The sequence below is a fragment of the Leucoraja erinacea genome, chromosome 23 (assembly GCF_028641065.1).
Source record: "Leucoraja erinacea ecotype New England chromosome 23, Leri_hhj_1, whole genome shotgun sequence".
NCBI classification, from domain to species: Eukaryota; Metazoa; Chordata; class Chondrichthyes; order Rajiformes; family Rajidae; genus Leucoraja; species Leucoraja erinaceus.
This window is the reverse complement of record NC_073399.1, coordinates 4,597,156-4,612,022: the sequence shown is the minus strand read 5'-3', so window position 1 is coordinate 4,612,022 and position 14,867 is coordinate 4,597,156. Positions and strand designations below refer to the sequence as shown.

General features: G+C 44.2%; 1 protein-coding gene across 1 annotated transcript in view; it reads left to right on the top strand.

Annotated features, from left to right (window-relative positions):
• Positions 1-14,867, top strand: part of LOC129708122 (dynein axonemal heavy chain 9-like) — a 295,482-nt gene that overhangs the window by 181,275 nt on the left and 99,340 nt on the right. The window contains exon 52 of the mRNA XM_055653686.1: positions 7,933-8,121. Within this exon, the coding sequence (XP_055509661.1) occupies positions 7,933-8,121 (189 nt within the window). The remainder of the gene's footprint in view (positions 1-7,932; positions 8,122-14,867) is intronic.

Sequence of the window (14,867 nt, the reverse complement as noted above, 5' to 3'; positions counted from 1 at the left end):
TTTACAGTCCGAATTGCCTCTGGGAAGAAACTCCTTCTCAGCCTCTCCGTTCTCACTGCATGGCAACGGAGGCGTTTGCCTGACCGTAGCGGCTGGAACAGTCTGTTGCAGGGGTGGAAGAGGTCTCTCATGATTTTGTTTGCTCTGGAGTTGCACCTCCTGTTGTATAGTTCCTGCAGGGGGGTGAGTGAAGTTCCCATAGTGCGTTCAGCCGAACGCACTACTCTCTGCAGAGCCTTCTTGTCCTTGGCAGAGCAATTCCCGAACCAGATGGTAATGTTCCCGGACAAGATGCTTTCCACCGCCGCTGCGTAGAAGCACTCCCAGTAAAGAAGAGTTTTAAAGTTGTATTGTTTTGGTTTAGTCTGAACAAGTAACTACCTGTAGGTGGTGATTGGAAAGGTGAGAAATAGTGTTGAATTTGGGGTAGAAATATAATGCCATATTACAGTGATGAAAGGAACAAAGGAGTGCAGCATAGGTTTACAAGGTTAATCCCTGGGATGGTGGGACTGTCATATGCTGCGAGAATGGAGCAGCTGGGCTTTTATACTCTGGAGTTTAGAAGGATGAGAGGTTATCTTATTGAAACTTATAAGATTATGAAGGGTTTGGCCACCTAGAGGCAGGAAACATGTTCCCGGTGTTGGGGGAGTCCAGAAACAAGGGCCACAGTGAAAGAATAAGGGGTAAGGCATTTAGAACAGAGATGAGGAAACACTTTTTTCACACAGAGATTTGTAAGTCTGTGGAATTCTCTGCCTCAGAGGCCGATGGAGGCCTGTTCTCTGGATTATTTCAAGAGAGAGCTGGAAAGGGCTCTTAAAGGTAGTGGAATCAGGGGATATGGGGAAAAGGCACGGACGGGGTACTGATTGTGGATGATCAGCCATGATCACATTGAATGGCGGTACTGGCTCGAAGGGCCGAATGGCCTGCTCCTGCACCTATTGTCTATTTAAAGTTATACTAGACCAAGGGAGACCCATTGGGTCCCGTACCCTCAACGCGTGTTTGCTGGGGGGGGGGGGGGGGAGAGGAGGGGTGGCCTGCTGCGTGGCACACACACTAACCCCCACCCCCCAACACACACTAACCACCCCCCTTGATATTATATTAATATTATTCATTGGCTCCTTTTACCCCATCCCTGCCCTATCTCGAGGAGCAGAGAGAGTGGGGCAGAGCAAGAGAGAGAGGGAGGGGGGGGGAAGGGGGTGGAGGGGGGAGAGGAGAGGGTGTGTGTGTGTGTGTGTGTGTGTGTGTTCCACTCTGACAGTCGCCATTCCAGTTGTCGGTTTTTCAGGCGACTGCCGGCAACTTGCCAGTCGCTGGCAGTCCGCTGAAAAATCGCCTAGGTGGGACAGGCCCATTAGGAAGCTCCTCTCCATACCTGTTAAGTAAGTTCAAGATATTACAAACCTAGAATTAAATAGGGAGGGGCAATTTATGCTATTTTGCAGTGACACCTTCTTCCCATGAATAAATATTTGTTAAAAAGGGAAAAATAAACTTTGTGGCAAGATGAACAAAAATGTTTGGATGAACATACTCCACCTGAGATTTGTTGCATGCATAGCTCTGTTTCAACAAGTTACCCTGTTTGGAATACTGATCATGGAAATTGGATGTTTGAAATCATTATTGATTTTAGCTCATGCCAGTTTGATTTTAGCTCATGCCAGTTTTTCACAGCATTCTTCATAATAATCAGCTATCTGGCCTCTTTATCGCAAACACTGTCCTTTCTCCACCATCAAGGCCTCTGAGCAATGCATCTCCACAGAGAACTAGTTGTATCATAAAGCTCAGTTTGAATACATGTTGAATTGATCCTGACCTCAAACTGTGACACACTGCATCGTTTTCTTAAATTACTACATGGTATTTCATCAGGCTTGAGGATGGGTATACAGTATGGATCGTAAAGGATTAGAGGGATATGGACCAAATGTGGGCAGGTGGGACTAGCGTAGATGAGGCATCTTGGTTGCCATAGGCAGGTTGGACCAAAGGGCCTGGCTCCATGCTGCATGATTCTCAGCTCTATTAAACCGCATGGATTGAACTCCATCTGCAGATGTTTTCAGCATCCATATCCTTATGTAGGAAATAACTGCAGATGCTGGTTTACACCGAAGATAGTTACAAAATGCTGGAGTAACTTAGTGGGTTGGCCAGCATCTCTGGAGAAAAGGAATAGGTGATGTTTCGGGTTGAAACCCTTCTTTGGACTCAGAGTCAGGGGGAATGATGAATTGACTCTATGATGTGAATCCTATATCTCGGTGAGACCAAGCGCAGACTGGATGATCGTTTCGCTGAACAGATACGCTCAGTCCACCTTTGCGATGCAATCTCCCAGTTGCCACATATTTTAACTCTCCCTCCCATTCTGATCTTTCTGTCATGGGCCTCCTCCACTGTCAGAGTGACGCCACAGGCAAATTGGAGGAACAACACCTCTCTCTCGCCACCCTGCCTAGTCGTACTGCCAGTTGCACTGTTCGCTTCCACATATCCCTTCGTTGTCACCTCTTCCACAGCCAACAATGGACCATTGTGGGCTCCACCTTTCCTTGGTCATCGGTGCCGACTATGATTTGTTCTGAACCTTTTCATACCTCAAGTTTCCCTCTCCCCTGTCTCTCAGTCTGAAGAAGGGTTTCTACCTAAATCGTCACCTATTCCTTTTCTCCAGAGATGTGGCCTGACTTGTAGACTTACTCCAGCATTTGGTGTCTATCTTCCTTATATAACTTTTATTTGTCCAGGGGATTCTGCACGCATCAGTAACATGCATTTTTCCTGGACTGCTCAGCTACTGCAGTGTAATTTAGCTGACATTCTGCCATGACGTCTAACGTTGGTGGTCATGTCTCCTGCCTGTCTACAGGACCACAGTTTTGGAGTTAACTTTTAGAAACATAGAAACATAGAAAATAGGTGCAGGAGTAGGCCATTCGGCCCTTCAAGCCTGCACCGCCATTCGATATGATCATGGCTGATCAACCAACTCAGTATCCCATCCCTGCCTTCTCTCCATACCCCCTGATCCCTTTAGCCACAAGTGCCACATCTAACTCCCTCTTAAATATAGCCAATGAACTGGCCTCAACTACCTTCTGCGGCAGAGAATTCCACAGATTCACCACTCTCTGTGTAAAAAACGATTTTCTCGTCTCGGTCCTAAAAGACTTCCCTCTTATCCTTAAACTGTGACCCCTTGTTCTGGACTTCCCCAACATCGGGAATAATCTTCCTGCATCTAGCCTGTCCAACCCCTTAAGAATTGTGTAAGTTTCTATAAGATCCCCCCTCAATCTTCTGAATTCCAGCGTGTACAAGCCGAGTCTATCCAGTCTTTCTTCATATGAAAGTCCTGCCATCCCAGGAATCAGTCTGGTGAACCTTCTCTGTACTTTTATTCATTCCTCCCTCAAGCACAGACTTAAAAGTCCTTCTTACCAGAAATGTCTGTGCATTCCAGGCTCTCCATTGTTATTGCAAGTGGTAACAGTAAATTGACCCTGATGAGCAGGTATACATATGATAGTTGGCACTTTCACACCATATGTAGCAATTTAATATAATTGACAGTCACAACCATAATCAGGGGTGTCAGAAATCGACAGTGTGGCTGAAAAGTTGCTATTTTCTGTTCAAATTGGACAACTTCATCCACATGGTTTATTTTGAAGCCTTTTTGGACTTTTTTGTGGAAGAACTTTGATGCATTTCTGCATTGGTCCCTGTTCCCAATTATTTATGTGAGCACAATATATTTCCCTTCTACTCCTGTGCTCTCCACAGGTATATGCTCCCAGTTATTAGTGTTGCCGGTGTGACCACAAACAGTGATGTCACTAATTCAACACAGCGTTGGATCGTGAGCACTTGGTTGTGCACTAATACGGTGGACATCCGAGAATCATGAACACCCAATCAGTAAACTCGCCTACCCCGATGGATGCTGTAATTACAGATGTATTCAAGGGAGAGTTAGATTGAGCTCTTAGGGTTTACGGAATCAAGGGATATGGGGAGAAAGCAGGAACGGGGTACAGATTTTGGATGATCAGCCATGATCATATTGAATGGCAGTACTGACTCGAAGGGCCGAATGGCCAACTCCTGCACCTAATGTCTATGTTTCCATGTGTATGTTTCTACTCACATTGCATTGAAACATCTAACTTCAAAGATGGTGCAGGAGTTGGGGGAAACTTTTTTAAATCTCATTCCTCAACGGAGATGCGATTCTTTTCCGTGTTGTATCTCTGACCGCGTTGCGGCCAAACATCGAGGAGCTGACGGTCCCTTTGTCAATGATCGACTTCGGGAACTCCAACCGCAGAAGAGTCAACCGCCCCGATCGTGGGAGCTTCGATCGCCAGCTGTGGGAGCTGCGATCGCCCGGACTACGGATGGTTCAACTGCCCTGCCCGCGGGAGAATAAGGAGGAAAGAAGATATGACTTTATTGCCGAAAGCTGAAGGTGCGGGGTGAGCAGAGTGCGAGCTGCATCTGCTGCGAACACCCCCCCTCCCCCTCTCTGCAGCCCCCTTCCCCCACCCCCCCCCCCCCCCCCCCCCCCCACACCCTGTTTCCCCGCACCCCTCCACAACCCCCTCCTTCCCCTCAGCCCCCCTTCCCCACCCACACCATCCCACACCCCTCCCCCCCCCCCCCCATCCCTAACCCCCCCACCCCCCATCCCCCACACCCCCCCTAATGGGGAAGGTGGAATATTGCGTTGGGGAATGGGTTAGGTTGAGGGGACCAGGCCTCCCGTGACTGGGCCCCATCGGTCCCACTTAGTTTAGTCTCTGCCTTAAAAATATCCATTGACTTGGCCTCCACAGCCTTCTGTGACAAAGACACAGATTCACCACCTTCTGACTAAAGAATGTCCTCCTCATCTCCGTCCTAAGTGAGAGGAAGTTGAATGTGCAAGAAATCTGGCTTCAGGCTTCATCAATATGAACCAGAGCCCTGTATCAGAGATGTTAATTAATGCCCAATGCCCAAAATATCATATTATGATCTTAAAATATCTATTTTAGAAACGTTGAAGAGATGGTTCAGTATTGTATTACTTGCTTGCTCAATAAAATGCTTGGCCACTGCCCAGAGGAGGTGAATTCAGGTGAACTTTACTGCATCGTACAAACTTACATTCCTACATAACTTTTAATTGGGTTGCAAGGTGCTGACATTGCAGTATTCACACATGATCAAACACAAGAGGCAGATTTTTGTGTCCTTTTAATGTGTTGTGCGATAGATTCTGTCAGCTCCTTTAACTCGAATTACTGTGTGAAGTGCTCCTTGCTCAAAATAGTGGCCGGAACGTTAAGCCCCTCAGTGATGAATGATCCCAGTGAGAACCTTTGACCCAAAAGAATAATGGCAATCACACACTTTATTTGCTCAGATCTGTAGCAAAAAGCTGTAGTGTCTTCTTTCCAAGAGGTCAGAATTACAGAATTTATGATTCAAACCCTCTTGTAGTACAGCTGCCAGCACTTTGATGAGATTGCTATTGAACAAGGGGCATGTTGCAAAAGCTTCTGAATTACATTGACTTAATCAAGGCCTGACTAGAATTCTCAAGGGCTCTTTTGATACTGGTAAAGCTGGTATTGATAAACCAATATGCGTTGCCATTGTATAATCTTCGATCAGCACGAAAATGACTGGGATTATTAAGAAATATCATTTTGGCAATAGCTTGCTAAGGCCGCGCAATGAAATGTATACTCGTAACTAGCCAAGAAACTCAACCCTGCAATTTAATTACCGTCATAAAATTCAGTTGCTATAGATATGGAATTACAATTTATTATGAATTAATTAGATTGCATTTTACTCTCAAGTATTACTAGATTATACTGCATTTTTAATATGTGATGTTTCACTGCAAGATGAAAACATGCTTTCGGTAAAGCATCCAGAATAGAGATATATGTTAAGTACAAAATACTAGTAAGGTAAAAGAAGTTATTTGACAAAGAAAAGAATGAGCTCAGTGTTAGAATAAATGTTAGTGTTGCAGCTGAAAATTGTAAAATGTGATTAATGAAGAGGAGGCGTTCTGGCAGCGGCGACCTGAAGTCAGGGCTCGGCCGCGGGTCAGTGGACGACATCGTCGGGAGCTCGCAGGTCACAGGCTGGTGCCTGTTTTCCGGAGCTCCCGCAGCAACAGCTGCGTCCGCTGGACTGGAGGGCGGCAGCTTCGACCACCCCGGGCCGCGGAGTTTGAACCGGCCCGTTCGCGGAGCTCGGTTGAGCCGCCGGACTGACTTACCATCGCCCGGTGGGGTATCGCCTCAGCGCAGAGGGAGAAGAGGAGGGAAGAGACAGTAACCCGAAGATTTTTGCCTCCATCACAGTGAGGAGGTGCCTGGTGAACTCACTGTGGTGGATGTTAATTTGTGTTTATTGTGTGTTTTGTGGTTTATTATTACATGTATGGCTGCAAATAAAGGATCTAAGTCTAAGTCTAAGAAGCTTTTATTTCAAATGAAGGATGGAACTTATTTATCTCTGCTTGTATTTAATCCTAATGTTTACATATGTTTACTTGTATCCTAATGCTCCCTGCTCTTTAATGCACGTTGCATATTTGTGCATATAGAGTTATGATCCTATAAGCAGGAAAACTTACAGTGAAGATTTACAAGGATGTTGCTGGGACTAGCGGGGCTGAGCTATAGGGAGAGGTTGAGTAGGCTGGATGCAGGAGGATGAGGGGAGATCGTATGGAGGTGCATAAAATTATGAGAGGAATCGATCGGGTAGATGCACAGAGTCTCTTGCCTAGATTAGGTGAACCGAGGACCAGAGGACATAGGTTTAAGGTGAAGGGAAAGAAAATGTAATTGAAATCGTTTTCACACAAAGGGCGGCGGGTGCATGGAATAAGCTGCCAGGGAAGGTACTTGAGGCAGGGACAAATGCAACGTTTAAGGAACTGTTAGACAGGAACGTGGATAGGTCAGGTTTGGTGGGATATGGACCAAACACAAGCAGGTGGGACTAATGTTGCTGGGACATGTTGGCAGACGTGGGCAAGTTGGGCCAAAGGGCTTGTTTCCACACTATATCACTCCATGACTCTAAGTACAGATTTAGCTTTGTATCAATTTCTTCACAGGAAATAGAAGCCATGCTCCTCTACAGTTCAACAGTTTTTGTACAGATTATTAACCAACTATTTAATATGAACATTACTGGTTTTATAGCGAGAATATCAAAACATTCTTCTCAGAATAGCAATTATAAATTAACTTTATGACTAATAGCACAAATAAATTAACTTTATCATGAAAATTAAACTGTATTATTGCTGTTGAATGTTATCAATATTACGTGCAGAAACACATTTATTCACAGCTAGCTGTAAAGTGCATTGAAGGACCCTAGATCTTGCAACGTGCTTTAGAAACTAGTGCAACTTCATTCCTTTCTTAGATCTGAAGGAAGTCCTTAAAAAAGGGTCGAATGTTGGAATTAAAGTTTTTTTTTAAACTTTCCAAAGAAATTATCTTTTTTTTCAGATCTTATGATTTCCATCCTGCAATGAGAGTTGGTTTGTTGGGTCGTTGTCTTAATGCATTTTGTTGTTCATTGATCAGGTTCAATGGTAAAAGTCACGTAGGCAGTAACTGCAAATGCTAGTTTAAACTGTAGAGATACAGAAAATGCTGGAGTAATTCAGCAGGTCAGGCAGCATCTCTGGAAGAAGAAATGGGTGATGTTTTGGGTCGAGACTGAAGAAGGGTCTCGACACGAAATGTCACCCATTCCTCCTCTCCAGACACGCTGCCTGTCCCGCTGAGTTACTCCAGCATTCTGTGTCCAGCTTTGGTAAAAGTAACTTGTTTCTTTGCAAACGTATTCTTTATTAATCCTGTATTTTCTTTTCAGGTTGGTGGTCTGGCTTCAGAGAACGTGCGTTGGGCTGAGGCTGTGTGCAGCTTTAAGCAGCAGGAGAGCATGCTTTGTGGGGATGTGCTCCTCATCACTGCCTTTGTTTCCTATCTCGGCTACTTCACCAAGAAGTACAGACAAGATTTAATGGATGGAATGTGGAAACCTTATCTTGGGCAGCTCAAAGTAAGGACCAGATTGAGTAAAGTCATAAGTGATAGGTGCAGAATTATGCCATTCGGCCCATCTAGTCTGCACCGGCGTTCAGTCATGCCTGATCTATCTCTCCCTCCAAACCCTAACCTCATTCTCCTGCCCTCTCCTCATAACCCGTGCTCCTCATAACCCCAGGCAACCATACTCATCAAGAATCTATCTCTACCTTAAGGAGAACTTTTTTCACACAGAGAGTGGTGAATCTCTGGAACCTCTGCCACAACCTTCTGTGAGGCCAATTGGCTATATTTAAGAGGGAGTTAGACAGATTCCTTATGGCCACCAGAGGGTATAAAAAGGCAGGTACGGGATACTGAGTTCCTTGATCAGCCTGATCCTAAAATGGCGGTACGGCTCGAAGGGCCGTATTTACTCCTGCACCTAATTTCTATGTTTCTATGTAACCCCTGGCAACCATACTCGTCAAGAATCTATCTCTGCCTTAAAGATTTCCACTGACTTGCCCTCCACAACCTTCTGTGGCAAAGAATTCCACAGATTCACCACCCTCTGACTAAAGAAATTCTTCCTTATCTCCTTCCTAAATTTACGTCCTTTAATTCTGAGGTTATGACCTCTGGTCCTAGACATTCCCACCAGTGGAAACATGCTCTGCACATCCAAGCCTTTCACTATTCGAGTAGAAGTTAGAAAGTTAATATAGAAATGCACTTGTTGCCTTGTCACGTGAATGTGAATTATATGTTACATGATGAATCTTTATGTTTAATCAGCTTTTATACATTGTCTATATATCAAGCAGATTTTTTGTTTAGTTTAGAGATACAGTGCGGAAACAGGCCCTTCGGCCCACCAGGTTCATGCTGACCAGCGATCCCTGCACGCACCACTATCCTACACCCACTAGGGACAATTTTTACATTTTCCAAGCCATTTAACCTACAAACCTGTACGTCTTTGGAGTTTGGGAGGAATTGCAGGATGTTTCAGGTCGAGACCCTTCCTCACTCGCTCATTCCTTCTCTCCAGAGATGCTGCCTGCCCTGCTGAGTACTCCAGCATTCTGTGCCCATCGTTGATTTAAACCAGCAGCTGCAGTTCTTTCCCAGTCATAATAGCTTCATGGAATCTAAATTTAATACTGACCACTAATGGACTCGAGCAGCACATTGAAGCAGCACAAATATTTGTTTTAAATCCCTGGAGACTTAAGTTGGATTTCACACAATTCTTGGCCTTTTTGGTTTAATACTGAAGGAAAAGTAACAATACAACACCCTTGGTTAAATCTGTCACCTTTTTGTCTGATGGTACATTTATAAAACCACGGTGGCGCAGCGGTAGAGTTGCTGCCTCGCATTGCTTGCAGCGCCAGAGACCCGGGTTCGATCCCAACTACGGGTGCTGTCTGTACAGAGTTTGTACATTCTCCCCATGACCGTGTGGGTATTGTCTGAGATCTTCGGTTTCCCCCCACACTCCAAAGATACAGGTTAACTGGCTTAGTACAAGTCTACATTGCCCCTAGTGCGTGTGGAGGATAGAGTTAATGTGCGGGGATGTTGGTCAGTGTGAACCCGGTGGGCCGAAGGGCCTGTTTCCATGCTGGATCTCTAAACTAATCTAATTAGACCAATAAAGTAGTATCTATCAATGTGCTGATTTGTAGATCAGCATCTGGTATCAGCATGCGTCAAATACCAATAGAAATGTATGGTTATCAACTGGACATGCTTGACGTGATCAGATCCTCTCAGAAGAAATAACACCATGACCCATCTTGGATGCCACTCTCCATTGGCTATTAGCTCTTAGGGCAAAGGGAATCAAGGGATATGGGGAAAAAGCCGGAATGGGATTCTGATTTTGGACGATCAGCCATGATCGTATATTGAATGACAGTGCTGACTCGAAGGGCCGAATGACCAACTCCCGCACCTATTTGTTATGTTTCTATGGCTGTTAATTGCTTTCTACTTGGAACAATCTGAGTATTCTCCCAAGCTGATATTGGTATCCATTTACTGAAACTACTGAAGCTACTTTGCAGTTATCAATGTTGCTGAATTCTAGACACCATTATCCCGTGGAATTGTGTTTATTTGGAAGAAGACTGTGGTTGTTCCAGTTGTAAGTACTTACCAAAGCTGAGTGTGGAAACTTTCATTCAGTTGGTCTGAGGAAAATGGGATGGTGGTCATACCTGCTTCAACACATAATGTATTCCCATTGAGGATCAGCCCTTAAAGTGGTTTTGTAATTTAAACCATTGACATCTACGCAGTATTCGTAATCGGTGCCACAGATATTAAGAAATTATTTATAAAGCCAGTTATATCTAGTGCAACAAAGACTTTTGATTATCTGCAGCGATGAAGAGAAAAACCATTTGTTGTTTTAAGTATGTGTGTAATTCGCTTGTTATGAATCTTGTACCAAACCATATCACTCAGATAAATGGACATAAAGATACAATTGCTTCGTAGACTGTGCAATACCTTTTTAATAATTCAAAAATCTCATTTATTCTTCTCTGGAACAATCATCTGTTTATTTCCCTGCAAGACGTATTCTTTATTAACTCCACTTTTTGTTTGTAATATTGTTTCAAATGGCTGCTGTGTTTTATTATTCATATCAGCAGAAGGATGCATCAGCAAAAAAAATAAACATACTGATAGATAGCCAGGTGACAACTAAACCAACTCGTTGGATGATGTCCTAAATCATAATCACCATGCTTGCATACCTGTCAAACATGTTATCAATGAAGATGAAAAATGCTGGAAATACTCAGCACATCAGAAGATAGAGAAATATAGTTCTAATGAAAGATCCATGACCTGAAATGTAACTTTGCTTTCCTTTATATCATTGAGAATTATGTAACACTGCACACGGTACAGATCCAGAGCCAGCTACATAATGAGGGACCTCAACCACCCCAGCAACGGATTGTTCCAGCTGCTATGGTCAGGCAAACGCCTCCACTGTCATGCTGTGAAAACAGAGAGGATGAGATGGAGTTTCTTCCCACAAGCTATCAGGACTCTAGACTTTTATCTCATCTGGGACTAATTCACTAATTTACTGTAGTATTGTGTTTTTATCTAAAATTTAAACACTGGTTCTGTTCTATTCTGTTCTGTTGTTCTGTTGTTTTTGCACAATCCACAGGCATTGCCACTTTCATTTCACTGCACATCTTGTATGTGTATGTGACAAATAAAGTTGACTTGGCTTGACTTGACTTAGAAACATAGAAAATAGGTGCAGGAGTAGGCCATTCGGCACTTCGAGCCTGCGCCGCCATTCAATATGATCATGGCTGATCATCCAACTCAGTATCCCGTACCTGCCTTCTCTCCGTACCCCCTGATCCCGTTAGCCACAAGGGCCACATCTAACTCCCTCTTAAATATAGCCAATGAACTGGCCTCAACTACCTTCTGTGGCAGAGAATTCCACAGATTCACCACTCTCTGTGTAAAAAATGTTCATCCCGGCCCTAAAGGATTTCCCCTCTATCCTTAAGCTGTGACTCCTTGTCCTGGACTTCCCTAACATCGGGAACAATCTTCCTGCATCTAGCCTATCTAACCCCTTAAGAATTTTGTACGCTTCTATAAGACCCCCCCCTCAATCTCCTAAATTCTAGTGAGTACAAGCTTCATGAATTGAATTTGTATTTTTGTGTATAATAGGTATAAACATATGAAAATGTGTAGGAAGAAACTGCAGATGCTGGTTGACACTGAAGATAGACACAAAACGCAGGAATAACATTTTGTGTCTATATTGTAACAATATGTGAACAAACAACATATCCAGATAGAAGGAATGGATGACATATTGGGAAGAAGGGTATAGAAACATAGAAACATAGAAATTACGTGCAGGAGTAGGCCATTTGGCACTTTGAGCCTGCACCGCCATTCAATATGATCATGGCTGATCATCCAACTCAGTATCCCGTACCTGCCTTCTCTCCGTACCCCCTGATCCCGTTAGCCACAAGGGCCACATCTAACTCCCTCTTAAATATAGCCAATGAACTGGCCTCAACTACCCTCTGTGGCAGAGAATTCCACAGATTCACCACTCTCTGTGTAAAAAATGTTCATCCCGGCCCTAAAGGATTTCCCCTCTATCCTTAAGCTGTGACTCCTTGTCCTGGACTTCCCTAACATCTGGAACAATCTTCCTGCATCTAGCCTGTCTAACCCCTTAAGAATTTTGTACGCTTCTATAAGACCCCCCCACCCCCACCCTCAATCTCCTAAATTCTAGTGAGTACAAGCTTCATGAATTGAATTTGTATTTTTGTGTATAATAGGTATAAACATATGAAAATGTGTAGGAAGAAACTGCAGATGCTGGTTTACACTGAAGATAGACACAAAACGCAGGAGTAACATTTTGTGTCTGTTGTAACAATATGTGAACAAACAACATATCCAGATAGAAGGAATGGGTGACATATTGGGAAGAATGGTCTCGACCCGAAACGTCACCCATTCCTCCTATCCAGGGATGTTGCCTGTCCTGCTGAGTTACTCCTGCAGTTTTTGTCTATCATCAGCACATGAAAATGACTGGCTCGTGAGAGGAATTGGCCAATCGTGCTTCTCCCGTATTCTTGTAAAGCTGAAGCACCCAAATCTGTCAGCCCAGCACTCTCCTGCCCTTTGTAGATTCAAAAAAGATTGGGTAATATCATCTTTCATTGGAGAATGCAAACCTGTAAATTAGCGATAGACCAAACGTTGACTGGGCGATCGTTTCGCTGAACAGCTTCACTCAGTCTGCCTGGACCTACCTGATCTCCTGGTTGCCAAACACTTTCATTTTCCTACCCATTCCCACGCTGACCTTTCTGTCTGAGGCCTCCTCCATTGTCAGTGTGGCTAAGCGTACTTTGGAGGAACAGCATCTCATATATCACTTGGGCAGCTTACAGCCTGAAATGTTACCTCCGTTACTCTCACCATTAGAAGCTGCCTGACTTACTCAAGGTCATCAACTGCATCACCCTCGTTATTCCTCACTTTGCCTTAATTAGGTCCTGCAACAAATCCGTGATTATTTTCATTTGCCAGCTCGTACATTTGCAAACACCAATGAATTTTGCCCAGATCATTATCCCCTGCTCTGGATGATAGAATATCCTCCTCTGTTGCTATTGTGCTGGCTTCTATGTAGGTCCTGGATTTATCCATCTGCCCTTTTCAAATGACGGTGTAACATTTCCATCATTTCAGTCTCCTAACATCATTAAAAGCTGACTAAAGCTAACCTTTAGTTATCTGCCTTTATCCTCTCCACACTGCCACTGCCTTCTCCTTTACAGCTGCGTTGACCCATTTCTTCTTCTCGAGTGGACTCTTGTTATCTCAGCCATATTCTGTCTCCGGAAACAAATAACATTTATGGCCCATGATCATATCGACTTTTCTTTCAATGTCCTTCGGATGTTTGTGTGTTTGAAAGGCCTACCATTTGCTTCATTTTATGTTGGCCTATACTATATGTTCAGCGTGTGTTAAATCTTTTTTTTCTATCTCATGTTAACCTTTATATCTTAAGCTGTCCAGGGAGTTTTGAATGCCTGTTCTTATCTTTGTGCAAATGTCATCTCCCCTTTAGAAACTCCCATTGTTTAAGAACAGTCTGGCTTACGGATTCCTGATTTGTAACCGCTGGTGGTGGACTGCTGCACTTCACTGATGTTATTCCTCTACCGCTTGCATGTCTTTTTACCTGTGATTGTTTGTTGGGTCGTATATGAGCGACACTCTTCATCAAACTGGTGATGTGTCTTCTTCAACCATTTCTCCCACTGATACCAACTCCAGTTGGCCCGGCTCATTTCCCCGACTCCGATTCAGCCCAGCTTGCTATGTTCACTCACCTGACATACAAGTCAGGATCATTCTTTTGACCTGTAGATACTTATATTCTCTGAATATATTGTGTAATTAACAAAACCCTATATTTCTTTAAAAGATAGACACAAAATGCTGCTCGCTTCGCCCGACACCTCCGCTCAGTTCGCAATAACCAACCTGATCTCCCGGTGGCTCAGCACTTCAACTCCCCCTCCCATTCCGAATCCGACCTTTCTATCCTGGGCCACCACCATGGCCAGAGTGAGTCCCACCGTAAATTGGAGAAGCAGTGCCTAATATTTTGCTTTGGTAGTTTACACCCCAGCGGTATGAACATTGACTTCTCCAATTTCAGGCAGTCCTTGCTTTCTCCCTCTTTCCCCTCTTTGGTGTCCACTCATCTGCCGATTAAACCTCCCTAACTTGTATATATGTAGGCAGGAACTGCAGATGCTGGCTTACATCAAAGATAGACACAAAGTACTGGAGTAACTCAGCGGGTCAAGCTGCATCTCTGGAGAGAAGGAATGGGTGACATTTTGGGTCGATTGGTTCACCTCCTGATGCCTCAAAGACTTTCCATATTTTTGTCAGGGGCGTGATAACATGTTGTCTTCACCTGAATGAGTGCAGGGCCAACAATATTTAGGCAGCCACAAGTCATCCATAATAGAAGTCTACTTGATCGCCACCACGTCCATTGATTCCCTCCACAATGTGCGCAATGTGGCTGCTTTACATACCGTACACTCTCCTCAGTGTTACCACTCAATCCATGACTTCTAACAGGAAATGCAAGGGCAGCGGCTCCAGGGTAATACTAGCAAGTTCCCCTAGAAATTACACACCGTCCTAACATGGGATGTA